Raw genomic sequence first — 16833 nt, 5'->3', positions numbered from 1 at the left:
AGTAAGCAAATACCAGCCTGACCAGCACAAAACTAACCACAGTCATGGGAAAGCAACCACAGGGGAAACTCACCTTGCAACTGCTCTGTCCGTCTTTGATGTGCTCAGGGCTTGGCTCAGCAGGCTGAATGGAGAAGAAAGAGTAGGAAAAGGGAAAGGATCCTCTGATATTCCTCTAGCTGAGATCTTAAAGATTGGTGAGGAAGGCTGGAGACTCCCCCTTAAAGCCAAACTCCACCTTATCCCAGTATCACATGATGGTGCTCTGGTGAGTGGATCCTGAAAATCTCACTGCAAGCACATCTCCTTTAAATTACACATCTGGGGGTGGGTTGCCTAGTAATTCCGAAATAAATGCAATTAAATATTGAAACAAAAGAGGAGGAGGGAGAGCACAGGGAAAAGCTCACTAAGGAGCCAGTTTCAAATCTCTGGTCTGGCTGTTTCAGCATTTCGTCTGCAAGTTATTGCCATCTTGTGGTCAAACTAAAGATAGAAATAGAAGCTTTGTTGGAAAGTGGACGAGGAGGCAATTTTAAGTATAGGGAGTAAGTTACAAAGTTCGGATTTGGATTTTTAAACCAGTATAAGTAGCTTCTGGTCTGTGTCATGAAGAGTGATGACTGGATTAATAGGAATTGTCAAGTTGCTGTTCTTGCTATTTTTTTAAATTCAGCTAGAACCAATAAGAAACAATTTTAAATATAGATTAAGTCAATAAAGTATCAAACCTCATAAAAATACAGCTGTCACTGTGACCCTTGTGGGTATTTTTCTGATTCATCTCAGTCAAACGGTATGGCCTGTGGAAAAAGAAAGGCATTTCTGCAGGTTCATAAAAAGCAGTGGGATACTCCAGGGGGCGGGACGGAAAATGGACCCCTGAAAATAAAGAACAAATCTCCATAGTGAGATGCAAAGCTGGAAAGGCAGTGGCTGTTGCCTTGGTCAGCTCTTCTGCTTCTTTAGAAAACTCCAGTTTCCAGTAACCAGACTTTTTTTTTTTTTTAATGCATCTTGCATAAGTAGCTCTGCAAACTGCTACCAGCTATAGGAGGATAGCTTATTGTTTTCTGCACAAATTCATGAAAAGCAAAATGGAAAATGTTACTTTCCATTCACTCTTTTCATGATCCTGAAATACCTTGCTCTCTCACTCATAATAAGCACTGCTGCATAATATCTACTTCAATAAGCATAAAACCCAGTGAGTTTGGAAGCCATTACAGGAGTCTGAGATAAATGACCTGCATAGATTTAAGCAGCACTTTAAAAATGCCCTGAAAAAACATGCAGGCTATATTAGGAGTTTGGATATCTTGGAAAACATAAGTGCCCTAACTCTTCCAAGGCTCCAGATTAATTTTTCAAGTATAAGGTGTTACATTCTCTTACATTCTTACCTTCAGCCATACCCCTCTTATATGGTGATGCCGTTATGTTGTGGTTAACTCTCAAGTGAGGAATCATGTTAACTACAGATAAAATATTATTTGCACATAATAAATGACTGTACCATTTTTTTGCAGAATGAGCCTGCAGGGAAGGTTTCAGAATCCAGCACTGAGGCTGATGTTTACACTGTATTTCCAGGACCTCAGCTCAACTGCATTATAACTGCAGTCCTCAATGTGAGAAAGGAAAGTGCAGGCACACTTCAAGGTTGCTATAAACCAATATTCAGGGCATTGCTGACATTTTAACAGCAGCAGCCAGAAGGTAAGTGCAGGCTGTATATAACACCTCTCAAGAACTTCTGTCATACATGTGTCATTAACATGCACTAGTCTCCATCTGAGCAGAGCAAAGGTGAATACACTCAAGCAGAGATCTAAGCTGAAGATCCCTTAAGGAGCACATTTCTATCTGAAGCAGTGATAGGCTATGACATGTAGAATTGTGGACTCTCATTCCTATGGATGTGGAATGATTCCTTCATATTACAGGGAAAGAAAATTATTGTCCAGTATTTTTTAAGGACAATAGATGTATTGCTAGGCAGGGGAGAAGGTTTTTTTCAAGACGAAGTCCTGTAATGTTGTTAACCATATGGGCAAGGTGGCTATTTTAAAAATGAAAATAAGCATTCTGTGATACTGAATTGTAGTACTCTGCCAACTGGTATACATAGCAGAGATACATTTTTAGGGTCAGATCAGGATAAGAGGCTTGGGTTTATGTGACAAGGTTTTGCTAGCAAGGAAGCTGCATGGAGTAGCTTCTGTGAGAAGACATCAGGAGCTGCCCCCATGTCATATGTCTACATTTTCAGCTAACTCCAAAATGGACCCACTGCTGACTAAAGCTGAACCCATCTGTGCTGTTGCTGGTGACCCGGTGATAACATATTTAAGAAGGGCTAAAAAATACTGCATACCAGTTCTGAGAGAGAGGAGTGAGAAAAAATGTGAGAGAATCAGCTCTTCAGACACCAAAGTCAGTGAAGAAGGAAGAGGTGCTCCAGGCACCAGAGCAGAAATTGCCATGCAGCCCATGGTGAGGGCCACAGTGACACAGGTTGTCCCTCTGCAACCCAAGAAGGACCGTAGTGGAGCAGATATCCACACTGCAGCTTGTGTAGGAGAATCCTTGCAGGAACAGATTTTTCTAGCAGGAACTGCAGCCTGTGGAAGGCACCCATTCTGGAGCAGTTCATGAAGAACTGCAGCCCATGAGAAAGGCCCACTTCAGAGCAGTTTGTGAACGACTATATTCTGTGGGAGAGCCTCCATACTGTAGCGGGGAAACAGCATGAGGGAGAAGGAGCAGCAGAGTCAATGTGTGATGAACTGACCACAAGCCCCATTCCCCGTGCCTCTGTGCTGCCCAGGATAGTGGGAGTGTAGAAGAGTCAGGAGGAATGAGTAAGGTTGAGCCTGGGAAGAAAGAGGTATGGCAGTGTTAATTCTGTCTTTGTTTCTCACCATCCTACTCTATTACTAATGGACTAACCCATGAATACAGAGGTATTAATCTGGTGTCCTAGCAAAATCCAAATAGAGAAATGCCGTTGCTTCTGCCACAGAAATTTCCAAACTTTTGGATAGGTGTGATCTTCTTTTCCTCCATTTTGTTATTAGTCATGAGGATCTCCACTTTAACAGTAAATGAAGCAATTCATAATGCATATTTTAATGGTTAGTATACACAAAAATTTCAAACATAGCATAAACACAGGCAAAGCAAAACACACAATACTCCTGAAGGTAAATCCTACATGTCACTAAATGACACACAATGATGGCAACAAACATTTGTAGTTATTCATATGGCACACGGATGGAAGGTCAGGCTTTAAATAATGCAGTGGAGCAATGGAAAAGTCTGCCTCAGTAACTGAGTCTTTCAAACATGTATGCTATATATATGAGTGTATGTGTATGTGTATATATGCACATAGACTATAACCTGAGTCTTATACAAGCTTCGTGCTCTGGCGTACGGTTGTGTGCCACAGCTATTGAGTTAAAGATAATCCTCTTCCAGGGAGTAAATTTTTTCAGTGCATCAAAGCCACCCTGGAGAGGAAGACTGTGCTTGTTTGTGTGTGTATGTTTCTTTGTGTGAAGGCATGACATTGCAAAAGGAGAATAAGTACAACAAAGAGAGCACAAGTATCTCAACTAAGGAAACATAACAACTTAGGTAAAAGAATACAGAATTTCTTTGAAGCAAAAGCACTGAGAAAGGAAAGATATGTTTTTAAGAAATATATGGGAAAATATGCCCCTTAAAATTCTGTCTAACTCTAAAAAATGGAAAAGAAAAGGTGTTATAAAATGCATCTGTCACTTTCATTACAATGTATTGTCATGTGTTCAGGCAATGCAATCTCTCTGTAAAACTTAAAATCCACAAAGTGAAAGAACACCAGCAAAGTCATTTGTGGTTTCCACTGTATATATAATAAAGCAAACTGAGGTCACAGCTAAGGAATGAATGGAAACACTCTCTGAAGGTTTTTTAAACTTTATTGTTTACATTTTCTAGTAATGAACATCAATACCATTGAAATACCTGCATTTCACAGTACACTATTCACAGGTAAGGGAATTCATGCTCCTTGGGGCAAAAGTCTCTCATTGGTAGACTAAATAGACATTTCACTGTTGAGCACAATGAGAATAGTAGCAAGCTTTCTATTTGGCTGAGAGCATTTTTATTCTGCAACAACTGCAACTGACATCAAACATAACAACACTTCATTTGACTGCTATTGTCACAAATCCAAAGAAGCTGTGTGAATTATGTGGTAATATAATAATTATGCAGTAAATCTCTGCTAAGAGTCTTGCTGCTAAAGTTCCATTTTCAACAATACAGCAAATCTCACCAGTGTAATGCTATCCTGATCCTGTGCAATGTTACTTAAAAGACTGCTCAAGCTATAACCTAAATTATGCCTCCCCCAGCTAAAATACTAAGTCATGTTTTTCTGCTATGGACACCCCACTCTGTCCATTCAGGGTTCAAACTCATGTATAATCATAAACAAGCTCTCATCTGGCTTCAGATGAAGCAGAAACAGCCCTATGTTTCAGCATGATCATCCAGAAAGGGCATTAATAGTTCAAGTGTATAACACCAGACAACAAATGCGATGACATCTGTTATGCAGCAAAAATGATTAATTACATGCTGACCCTTGGAAGTATTTTGTTAGCTAACCATCTATGTCCTGCCTTTCATCACATACATCTCAACCACTGCAACCTTTTCAGCAGTTCAAGGCTTGCTGCCTTCATGCCAGCTGCTTTATATGAGGCAAGAATCTGTGGAAAGGATGACCAAATATATATCTACAGAAGCCAGACCTAAGAGTTATTTTTAATAGTATTTTGTAATAGTATTTTAATATTTTGGGGAGTGGTGAATGAATAGGCAAATGCAAGTGAAGCACAGGGAGCTGCAAGGTGGAAGTGATGTGCCAATCCATCTCATCCTTTTAAGATAGTTCTCCTGTTAGTCACAAAGGAGAACAAAATTAATACCACTATTGATGCTCCACTTCTCTTCCTCAGCTTCTCCAGAATAGGTATCTTTTGTCATCACCATCTCTTAATTCCTGGAAGATTCTTCCATGGTTTCAACAACCCTATAGAGGCTGGTTTCTAGGAAGCCCTACTATTATATATTGTCAGTCCTGACATTAGATACCTTTAATGTCAGTACCTTTCCTATCTCTAGATCACCTATTTTATTATTCAGTAGTATTACTGGCAAGGCAGAGGTATACAAACAGTGAAAAGGAAAAAAAATTTAATGGTTTGAATAGTAAATGCGTGGGATGTGCGCAAGTATCAGGGATGAATTGTCCAAATACAGCTAAGGGAAATCTAGTGTTATTTACAGGTCGTGGGGAGGGGGAGGAGGGACGCAAATAAACCCACACCTGCCAGTACGTTATTGGTTCATGAACTCTCCTGAAATAAGATAACTAACAAAACATGTTATTATATTTTGTTCTTTGAGGAAACTGCTTTGAGGAAAACACACTTGTCTTACTGACTGATCACTTGTCTTACTTCACTGCTGAATATGAGTTAGCAATGTGCCCAAGTGGCCAAGAAGACCAGTGGCATCTTGGCTTGTATCAGAAAAAGTTTGGCCAGCAGGTCCAGGGAAGTGATTGTGCCCCTGTACTCAGTGCTGGTGAGGTCACACCTCAAATACTGTGTTCAGTTTTGGGTTTCTCACTACAAGAAGGACACTGAGGTGCTGGAGCACGTCCAGAGAAGAGCAATGAAGCTGGTGAAGGGGATGGAGAACAAGTCTTAGAAGTAGCAGCTGAAGGAACTAGGGTTCTTTAGTCTAGAGAAAAGCAGGCTGAGGGGACACTTTATCACTGTCTACAACCATCTGAAAGGAGGTTGTGGAGAGATGGGTGTTGGTCTCTTCTCCCAAGTGACAAGTGATAGGATGAGAGGAAATGACCTCAAATTGCGCCAGGGGAGGTTCAGGTTAGACATCAGGAAACATTTCTTCACCAAAAGGGTTATCAGGCACTGATACAAGCTGCCCAGGGAAGTGGCTGAGTCTTTAAATACCTCCACTGTCCTGAGAGGTATTTAAAAGACTAGTAGATGAGGTTTTGGGGATATGGGTTAGTTGTGGACAGGTATGGTTGGACTGGATGAACTCAAAGGTCTTTTCCAACCCAACGACTCTGTGATTCTGTTCTTGCTAAGAGGCATGTAATATCTGGAGGCTGTTTGGGAAACTGTGGTAGTTAACTGTCTGCCTTAGGAACAATCAGCACTGTACCTTTATGAAGGTACAATGGCATCCTACATAAATCATAGTTATCTAATGCCAGAAACTGTAATTTCCCATTTGTGGGCTCTGCCAACAAATTCAGATTTGTTGTTTTTTTTTTTAAAGACACTGTCAGTCTGCTGTAGCCAGAAGTTTTCACAGAAAGTTCTAAAACTTGTCTCTTTCCAGGAGGAAACTTCCACTGGAAACTGCAAAGCTTTCCTGAAACAAAGGGTGACCAGATAAATTAGTGCCTTGAGAGATGGTCTTAATCCCCACCTGCCCCACCCCATCCCTCCCATCCCCATCACAGATTAGAACTGGAGTGGATTTCTATCTTCAGGTCAAGCATTTGTGTAAAGAGCTTCAAAGCCATCACTGCTAGGTGGGAAGGCGGTTGAAAATGCTAAGAATGTCTGCTCAGCCCTAACAAGGATTAATTTTGTTTGCGTTTGTGACTAACAAGAGAGTAGTCTTAAAAGGATGAGATGGATTGGTATGTCACTTCCATCTAGCAGTTCCCTGTGCTCCACTTGCACATGCAGTGATTCACCAGCAGTGGGCGGTGAATCATGCAGAAGTGGGCAAAAGAAGATGGATGCAAGCTCCCTCACCACCTGAGCTCATCCACTGAATACTAAGGTTAATTGTTCCTTGATCACTTACTCTAAAATCAATACTTTTAGCCTAAATTAAATGAGAAAGCCAACTGGTCATTCAGAGTTCAAAAGTTATATTACTATACGTCTGATCCAGCTGTTTTGTCTTTGTGCAGTACAGACATTCACAATTATACTGACAGCTTTTCTGAAGTGCTGTGTTAATATCAACTGTTGAAGGAGTGCTGTGGCAAACTGAAAAGTCATTACATTTTCATGTCAGATTCTGCTGCTTGTGCTCCCAGCCTGCACGTCACTCAGTTCTCCAGCAGCCCTGTAATTGGACTATGATCAATGAGTTTTGTGCTAGAAGATAGCAGCTGATGAGAACAGCAGAATTTATCTTTTCATGCTTTGTGCTACAACACACTCAACAATTTTTATGCTTTAAAATGTCATTCTTTAAAAAAAAAAGAAATTGCCCTGCCTTCCCACTGATGGCCCAGACAAAACTAAAACCACCCTTCATATATTTGCCTCTGTAAGAACCGAGTTACTCAATCCAGAAGGGAAAACTGTTTGGGAAAACACATCACCTCCTACTTGTTCTAAAATAATGGTAAAAATCAAAGGGCGTTTGAACAGCATGGATAAATACAACCAAAGCTCTGCTCCAGCTGCTCAGGTCAATGCCCCGCAATCACAGAATCATAAAATCATAGAATAGTTAGGGTTGGAAGGGACCTTAAAGATCATCCAGTTCCAACCCCTCTGCCATAGGTAGGAACACGTCCCACTAGATCAGGTGGCCAAAGGCTCCATCCAGCCTGGCCTTGAACACCTCCAGGGATGGGGCAGCCACATCTTCCCTGGGCAACCTGGGCCAGTGCCTCACCACTCTCATGGTGAAGAAATTCTTTGTTATATCTAGTCTAAATCTGCCCCTGTCCAGTTTATACCCATTGCCCCTCATCGTATCACCACAAGCCTTTGTGAACAGTCCCTCCCCAGCTTTCTTGTAGCCCCTTCAGGTACTGTAAGGTCGCTATAAGATCAACTCGGAGCCTTCTCTTCTCCAGGCTGAACAACTCCAGCTCTCTCAGTACCGTTTGGCGACGCCCCTATTCCTTGATGTCCTGAGACGCGTAAGAGTATTTCACCTTTCCAAAACACGGTGTCCTGAATTCAGCGGTGAGAAACTGAGCGCAGCCTTTAAATCCAGGCGAGCGCGGGGGGTTTGTTTACCTTCTCACTGCATTTCCATGGAAACTCGCTTTGTCACCCCGCGCCGCGCCGAAATAACGCGCTCCAGCCCCAGCACGGAGCAGCCTGGCGGCGGCTCCAGCCCCAACCCGGGGACCACGCAGCCCGGCAGCCTCGGGGACGCGCGTTTTCCGCCGGTCCCCGGCGCGGCCCGAGCCGGAGCGATGAGAGCCGCCCCGCCTCGCCCGGCGCTGCGCCCCCGCGGAACAGCGAGCGGCGCCGCAGCCCGGGAACGCGCGCAAGGGAGCGCTCGGGGGAGCGTCCTTCGAGGGCGGCCGCGCGGCTCGGCGCGGGGGCAGCGCCCTGGCAGCAAATGCGCGGAGATGGGTGAGGTTCGGCTCCATCCGCGGAGGGTTCGGCTCCCGGGGAGGGACAGGGGCGCGGGTTCGAAGCGGGGCGGTGCGCAAGCGGTTACCTAGCGAGGTGTGGAAGGGCAACAATAACAGCCTTTCCCGGTTTGGTTTGGGGGTTTTCCCTCTGCGAGCCAGGAGCTGCTGTGTTCCCTGGCGTGAAAGGTAGTTACGCATTGCAAGTTTTGTGCTCTGGACAGCAAGTACCCCATTACGCTGCACGTTTCCTTGGAGCTGGAGAAATAATCTCATTAATTGGCTTTTGCTGATTTTCGGAGCCGTGTTCTTGTTTTCCAGGATGATGTTGCAATTCTTCTAGCTAGGTACACGAAGAGGCATACGGCTAACACGCACGAAAATCCGTGGGTTTGGACTTCTGAAGTAGGCTCAGTCTTTGGAATTCTCCCAGGTTATCAGACGAGGTGTTGCTATTGTATGTAATGAACGAGAATAATTGAAGTAGCAGCATTTCATCTTTACCTTGTTATGAATGTGACTCTTTAGTGGTTTCAGGTTTTGGCTTGCATATTTTCTAAGTGTTTAATGATGTGGTTTAGTGTTTGATAGGAGTGGTTGGACTCAATGATCCAGTGGGTCTCTTCCAACATGGTGATTCTATGATTCTGCGATTCTATGGTATCATTTCTCAAGCATAGAACTTGTCTTAAGCTTAGGTGATCAAGCAGTTACTTCCTGTTATATTAACGTTTTTACAACTGTGTAGGAATTTAAAGACTTTCTCTGACTCTGTCCTCACTCCTGATATCACTCCAGTATCATGGGGGCAGAAATATTGTTTTTTTAGGGAATTTTCACATTTTGCTGTATGTGTTCATCTTTAATTGTTTTTAAGGTAGAAAAAGGTGTCCTGAGATTAAAAATTGTCCCCTTAGACAGATCAAACTGACTAGACAAGACAGGGACCAGCGAGTCACACTTAACTTAGAGACATTAATATTGTAGGATGTAAGGTCTTATCCATGAATAAAACTTAATATAAGTATCTCATCTAATAAAAGAAATATTTTCTGTAAGAACAATTGCCTTTAGAGGAGGGTGGGCGCCTGCCCAACTTTTGTATTCTTGAAAATTTCCCTTTAAATATGTAATTCCCTTTAAATATGTATTCACTCTGCTCAATTATGATTTATGGATTTTGTATTTTACATGATAGCTCTGTGTGAAATAATGAGATTTATGATAAGATTTTAAACATGTTGAACTAACAAGTTTTAGGTTATGTGATACCTCTAACTCAGCTAAACCTGAATAATGGTTTAAGTTCTCCTTGTCACACTCCCAGGCCTTAGATCAACTGCATCTGAAAACCACCTTGAAGCATGATTTTGGTGAAAATGTGAATAACAGTAATCAGAGAGTCACCTTGAAGTATATCACAATTTAATGTGATTTAAGGAGGTGTTTTACTTGAAATCTTCCAAGCTCATGGTACATCAGCTGTCATAAAATACATTTTACTGTAAAAGTTAACCACAAATGCTCCTTGTTTAACGTTAACTGCGTTCATTTGGTTCTTAGAGTAAATATTCAAATTCCCCCTGCATCCTACCATGAAACTGCTGTCCCTCCTGCTTTGTACAGCCCAGCCTTCTGTGTCAAGCATCCCATTAAAGCTAAAGGAGACTGAAGCGAACCCACTTAAAAGCTCACAGGGTGTGAGCTCATACCATTGTAGCTGAGCACAGTCTCACAGCGTACACAGACGAGGAATACAGAAAGGGGACCTCATTTGCTTGACTGATTGTTACAGGAGATGGAAGTGATCCAACTTTTGGATTTGATAGCTAGAAAATCTCCATCAGGCACCTTCAGATTAAATTTCATCCTGAAAGCAGGCATAAGAGCACCCTGGCGCTGTGGTGCGTTCAGCTTAGAGATACAGTTTGGGTGTGAGTAGAATATTTTCAAAAGAGACTGTATAATTTAATTCTATCTCCCACAGTGGGATTTTTGGGAATCTTCACTTCTCTGAAAGCTACGGCTATGTGCTGCACTGGCATTGACCAACCAAAGAGGGAGAGTGATCAGGTCACCAAGCAGCTTTTAAAACAAAGCAGGAAAGTAAGTGCCAGTAAGTGCACACAGCCCTGTGAAATCAGTGGTATGCTAATATGAGTTTGGGAACTGAAGATCAGTGATAAGGGAGGAACACTTTTGTTTGCATCTTTACTGCCAGTGGCACTCAAGCTGAGAGTAACTGCTTCATTTTTAGCTGGAGAGGGAACTTGGAGAGGAAGAGATCCACTTGGTGATTTTTAAAATTTGGCAAAGCAAAACCTGCTTTGATTTCACACATCCTAAAAGAAAATAAAATTCTCTTTGTGTGGTTTGCAAAGGGAACTTCTGCCAGCAATTCTCTGTTGAAACTAGCAGATTATAGTCTTATTCCCTCCCTCTCTGTCATTCTGTCACTCTGAAACTATAACCATATGGACATGGTGCAGAACTGGCTGCAGTGCACTGTGGACTCATGTGGTGCCCTGAGTGCCCAGCTGGGCCCTGACCAGAGCATGTTGTGGTTTCCTCTAGTGCTCCTTCATCATGGAAATCAGGATTTATAGTAGGGGAGGTGGCCCCTGCTTAGCTCTTGCCCAAGGCTTGAAGGTAGCCATAGCACAGGGGATAAGGAGCTTGAGAGCCCGTACTGAACTACAGAGGCACCCTTGCTAAGCTTATTCATTACTGATCAGTCTCAAAAAAAAAATCTGCTTCAGCAAAACCAGCATATTCACTTTTTGTTTCCAAAGACTTACTTTCAAATCATGATGAACAACTTTGCTAAAGCCATACTGCAAGAGCTATAAGTGAAGGTGTAAAAATCCACAGAACCTGGCAACAATCTTTCAATTAAATTTTTAAGAACTCAGTAAGCATTCATTTAATAAACATGTACCAGTATAATGGCATATAATTTTTTTTACTAGTCTTAGCTTTACCTGTATGGACTACGAATTTCTAGAAGAGAAGGTATTTGTGGTGCATCTGACTTGAGAGCCTCTTCCTTTTCACATTAAGTCACCCAAAGCTGAAAGGGGCAGTAGGAAATGACAGCAGCACCGCCAGATTTTTTTTTTTTTAGTTATCTTCATAGAATCCATTGATCAAAGTAAGCAAAATTGAACGAAAATATACAAATTCCTCGTCAGACCATAGCACATTATTGAAATGGAATGAACTAACTAGACAGAAAGCCTTCTCTACCAGTAGGGATGCCTGATTTTTCTGCAAGTACTGATGATCCTGTGGCTAATGATCAACCTTTTCAATGACGGGCAATATCACCAAAAATACTAGGGAGGAAGCTGCAGTCCTGGTACACAGATCAACAAAACATTCACACATACATAGCTACTTTTATAATTTAAGCATTGGTGTATATTGTTACTACTCAGTATGACCTTCAGACAGATCTGACTATATTAACTATTAGTGAAAATGCCTATAGACAGGCTGAGTAACCAAGGTTTGAACGGATCTAGCTCTTGAGTAAAGTTTCATTTCCCTTTCTCATATTAGTCCTGATTGGTTTCAAATCTGCTATCAGGGAATGCTCTCATAACCTTGTTCTAGAGGCAAGGGTCGTCTCAGATAGTGCTTGTCTAATATGTGTTTTTTCACTATTTCACTAGAAAATGAGAAAATTCAACAGAAGTAATTAGCATTAATGCTGCCTTGCTCATATACAAACAGTTATAACATTTAGATTATCTAAATTCACATATCTAATACTTACTTCTAATTTAGCTATTAATTCTTACTTCTAATTTAGCTGTTCTTGAAAAGTACTTTAGCTCTGCATTGCAAGATGTGGGCAAGGCTTAATTCTTTTCATCTCCCCCCAACATAATACTTGCAAGACAGAAAAACTTGCAATATCTTACTATATGTTTTAAAATATGCATTTCTAATCCTGCATGAGGGACCTTCCCATCATGACACACTCTCAGTGAGTATTCTGAGAGTATTTTCTGGTTGGAGTTTGCCTGTGGCACCTGACAGGAGGAATGCATATGTTTTGATGTTAAGCAAGGAGGACATCTAGACATGTAGAGGAAATTGAATAATGTTATTGCACTTTGAAGAAGCCAGCATGATACAGCTCACTGAGGATAGCTATATTCTTGAAGAGCCCTGCCTTTTTTTAATTGACAAGTTTAGCCTTCTGCACAATTTATGCATGTTTGGGGTTTGTTTAGATCCTTTTGTTTTGTTTCACCCAAGATTTCTAAACTTGCAGCAATTTTGAACAGGACATTGGCACTCTTGAGTTTTTTTTTACCTTGAAACTTTAGTTCAATGCAGGTGTTTAGGGTTAACTGGAGTTTAAACTGAATTATCTTTCTATTTCTTCTAAAATGAAGACTAATACATGAAGATTCTGTAGGCAGAATAACTTTGTGCTGAGCTAGGTTTTAATGTTAGATGCTTCTGTGCTGAATAATTAGCTGTTCCCTGAATTTTCAAATGGCTGTGTGGAGTTTGCTTCCAGTTAACACTGTCCTCTCTGTATTACATAGAGTTACTTTGGATGTTTTGAAGGCAGCTTTCCTTCTGCTTGAGCAGCAGTTAAAATATATTCAACACTTAATAGAAGATGGTTTGTATATGTACCACATTAGGAATTCCATCTTGGATCACTGACAGCGGATCTCCTTATAAACCGAACCTTTTTGAAACCTCTTTTGTGTCAGTTTTCTACTAGCAAGGTAAGAAATACTACTGCAGTTGTTAGCATATGTCAAAACATCATGTATTTTGAGGTGCTCTCATTATAATTTGCTGTCATGTAATGATTAGGCACATGCCTAGATGGTGATTGTAATTTCCTTACTCATATCAATGAGCTGTTATTCACATGAGTAATCCCACTGACTCTAAATGGATTGCTTTTGCAGCTAACTGCTCCCTCATGGAAACGCTGAAAAAATGGTCTATAGCAAAGCATAGTTAAAAGCCAGCTTCATAACGCAAAACCTTAAATTGTAATAATCTCATGTGCGCAGCCAGGTAGGAGGCCTAGTTATGCTGAATGCCACATGATAAGACCTGCAGAACTTAGTTTGTGTTGACCTGAAGTTATGCAGGATCTGCCTCGCAGTAGAGTAACACCACTATTAATTTATTTGCATTGAGATGATACAAGGTAAATTTGTGTTCCTTTACATTCTATTTAACACCAGTATCATCCTTTCTTCAGATGCTAATTAATGCCTTTCTCATTCTAAGCAGGACTGTAAAATGGATTTAGGATTCAAAGATTGTAGCAACAAGACACCTACCAAGAACACTTCTGCGACTACAAAGAACTTTTCTGCCTGGGAAGATTATAAAAGTAGTATCGACGACATACAGTACTTTCTTATTGGGCTGTACACACTTATAAGCCTAGCTGGCTTTATGGGAAATATGCTTATACTAACGGCTCTACTAAAGCGCAAACAGAAGACAATAATAAACGTTCTTATTGGTAACTTGGCCTTTTCTGACATCTTAGTTGTGCTGTTTTGTTCACCTTTCACACTGACATCCATCTTGCTTGATCAATGGATGTTTGGCACTATCATGTGTCATGTAATTCCCTTCCTCCAGTGTGCATCAGTTCTGGTTTCAACTTTAATGTTAATATGTATCGCTGCAGTCAGGTACCGTATGGTAAAATATCCCCTCTCTAGCAATTTAACAGCAAAACAAGGCTATTTCTTAATACTGACCATTTGGGCCTTTGGCTTTGCCATTTGCTCCCCTCTGCCAGTTTTCCACAGAACTGTGGACCTCGGCAAAACTCTGGATTTAGGGGCACTGGAGAACAAGCTTTTGTGTATTGAGGCATGGCCTTCCGATTCCTACAGGATCGCCTTTACAATAGCCTTGTTGTTCATGCAGTATATATTGCCACTGATGTGTTTAACTGCTAGTCATACCAGCGTCTGCAGGAGCATAGGTTCCAGACTGTCAAACAAGGAAAACAAGTTTGAAGAAAAGGAAATGATAAACCTAACACTTCATCCCTCTAAGAGTACCAGCACACAGGTGCAACCCTCCAGCCATTCCAGATGGAGCTACGCCTTTGGCAGAAAGCACCACAGAAGATACAGTAGAAAGACTTCAAGTGTGGTGCCAGCGATTTCAAGGCATCATCAGGGTACTCATTCCAGAGACCTCCCAGAAACCTCTGGTACAGAAAAGAGCCAGCTCACTTCCTCCAGTAAATTAATTCCTGCGATACCTATCTGTTTTGAGATGAAACCAGAAGAAAACATAGAGATCCAGGACATGATTACAGTATCCCGATCCATCATCAGAATTAAGACGAGATCTAGAAGAGTTTTTTGCAGACTGACAGTGCTAATTCTAGTTTTTGGTTTCAGCTGGATGCCTCTTCACCTTTTCCACATTGTGACAGATTTTAATGCCACTCTCATTTCTAACAGACATTTTAAATTAGTATATTGCATATGCCATTTACTGGGTATGATGTCCTGCTGTTTGAATCCCTTTCTCTATGGATTCCTTAACAACAGCATAAAAGCTGATTTAATGTCCCTTATTCCATGCTGCCAAATACCGTGATTTTATGCACCTCAAGATAAAATAAAACAAACAAGTTTGTCTTTCAAGTCTACTGATGTGTATAGTTGTAAAAGCTAAATTAGTTTAGTTTAGTTAGTCCGGCTTGGTTGTGATTAGTAATATTTTGCATGAATGGGTAGTTCTATGGCTGCATATGCATTTCTTGCATTGAGCAAAAATATATACATATAACTATAAGATTCTTCTATCTGATACACACAGAAAATTACGCCTAGTGTACAAAACAAAAATACCATTATTTAAAAAACATATTTACCTGAAATATTAGCAATCTGCACTTTGGCATTAAACAGAATATATCATAAGTAATAAATTTACTACTTAGACGTATCAGTATTAACTGTCATAAAACTATAATAAAATACATGCCATTTACTAAATAACCATTGTTGAGACTATTTCAGTGTCAACTTGGACTCTTCTCTGAGATAATTAAACATCTGTTTCTGCATGTGATTAGAAGAATATTTTTCCTGAGCTCTTTGACTCATACTTTGCAATGTCTTTGAAAAATGCTTTGCTGCTGCTTTCTGCATTGCTTTATTCCCTGGAACAGGTTTGTGGGTAGTTACTCTTTTCTAGATTGATTCCATCTCACCGTGTTTACCCGGTGCAACCTGTCTATTATTTCTTGAGCTACTTTTTCCTCTGACTTGTCGTATTCTGTAACCTTAAGCCAGGCCTGAACTTATCTATAGTTATGCCTTTGTTCTTACAAAGGTAACTCTCTTGAACATAAAACATGCTTCTAATGAGAGTAAACTTATTACCTAAGTAAGTGAGACTGGAAAGAAAAAGAAGATGGAAAGACAGCAGGACTTTTTCTGTACCAAAAAAAGCAAAAGCTTACTGCACTTCATTATAGATGACCCACTTGCTTTGGAGAGCTGCAACAGCTTTCAAATAAACACGTGCACGTGTGCATGGACACACACAGACTCGTGCACACACACACACACATTTTCCACATCTCCCTCCTCTCTTTCCTTTTCTCCTTTTTAACAAGACCAGTATTGTTTCTTCCAAATTTACATCACAAACATCTTCACTAAAGAAGGCATATCATAGCATAAATGCAAAGGGGATGTGTATGTTTTCTTCCCCCCTCCCAGCCAGGGTAACTCCAATAAGCCACCTGTACCTTCAGGATTCAGTAAACGCACAAAGCCTCGGCCCTGAGTTTTAAGCTGTAAAACCTCTCCCCAGGCTTAGCTGGTGATTATTTCCTTTTTCTCCACTAAGATTTCTAACCCAATAGGCTTTTTTACATAGCTTTTTCAGGCTGAGAAATAAAGTTATTATTTTTATAAATGTGTGGATGGGAAGAGTCATTGTGCGGTTTTTTGCCTTGAGGTACTTCCCTTCCAGTTAGTCTTTAAAAGTAAAAGCAGTTCTTTTATTTTGAGGAACTGTCAAATTATTTTTATCAAAATGTTACAATTCTGAGACTTTTTCTCCCCCAGCCATCATCTGCTAAGGAGTTTATTACATACCAGTTGGTAATATCTTTGCTTCTATCATTAAGGTATTTCCCTGAAGTCTAGTTCCCAGTAACCCATAGTGCTTTGTTTTCGCTGGTGATATACTTTAATAGTTTCTTCCTGGACACCGACAATTGCATTTTGCAGATTATTATCTCCTAAAAACCTAGAGTATGTCATTTTATAGAGTACAAATGGTACAGAATATAGCATAATGGAACGTCAGCTTTTAAGTTTAAAAGAGAGCTAAACCTACAGCCAGAACACAATAAT

At 40.8% G+C, this 16833-nt stretch overlaps 1 protein-coding gene across 1 annotated transcript; it reads left to right on the top strand.

Annotated features, from left to right (window-relative positions):
* The first annotated feature begins 11629 nt into the window (after positions 1–11629).
* On the top strand, positions 11630–15171 carry NPY5R (neuropeptide Y receptor Y5). Its single transcript, XM_069854883.1, has 2 exons — positions 11630–11801; positions 13718–15171. Exons 1-2 carry the CDS (start codon positions 11754–11756, stop codon positions 15056–15058), a joined length of 1389 nt encoding a protein of 462 aa, XP_069710984.1. The 5' UTR covers positions 11630–11753; the 3' UTR covers positions 15059–15171.
* Positions 15172–16833: the final 1662 nt, after the last annotated feature.

This window comes from Phaenicophaeus curvirostris, chromosome 4 (genome assembly GCF_032191515.1).
Source record: "Phaenicophaeus curvirostris isolate KB17595 chromosome 4, BPBGC_Pcur_1.0, whole genome shotgun sequence".
Lineage (NCBI taxonomy): Eukaryota > Metazoa > Chordata > Aves > Cuculiformes > Cuculidae > Phaenicophaeus > Phaenicophaeus curvirostris.
This window is presented reverse-complemented; position numbering and strand designations above follow the sequence as displayed.

Bases quoted from the DNA above. Each gene is read 5' to 3' on its own strand.
- NPY5R (XM_069854883.1), top strand. From the start codon at position 11,754: ATGACGGGCAATATCACCAAAAATACTAGGGAGGAAGCTGCAGTCCTG. The intron at 11,802-13,717 runs GTACACAGATCA...CATTCTAAGCAG, and splicing joins GGGAGGAAGCTGCAGTCCTG to GACTGTAAAATGGATTTAGG.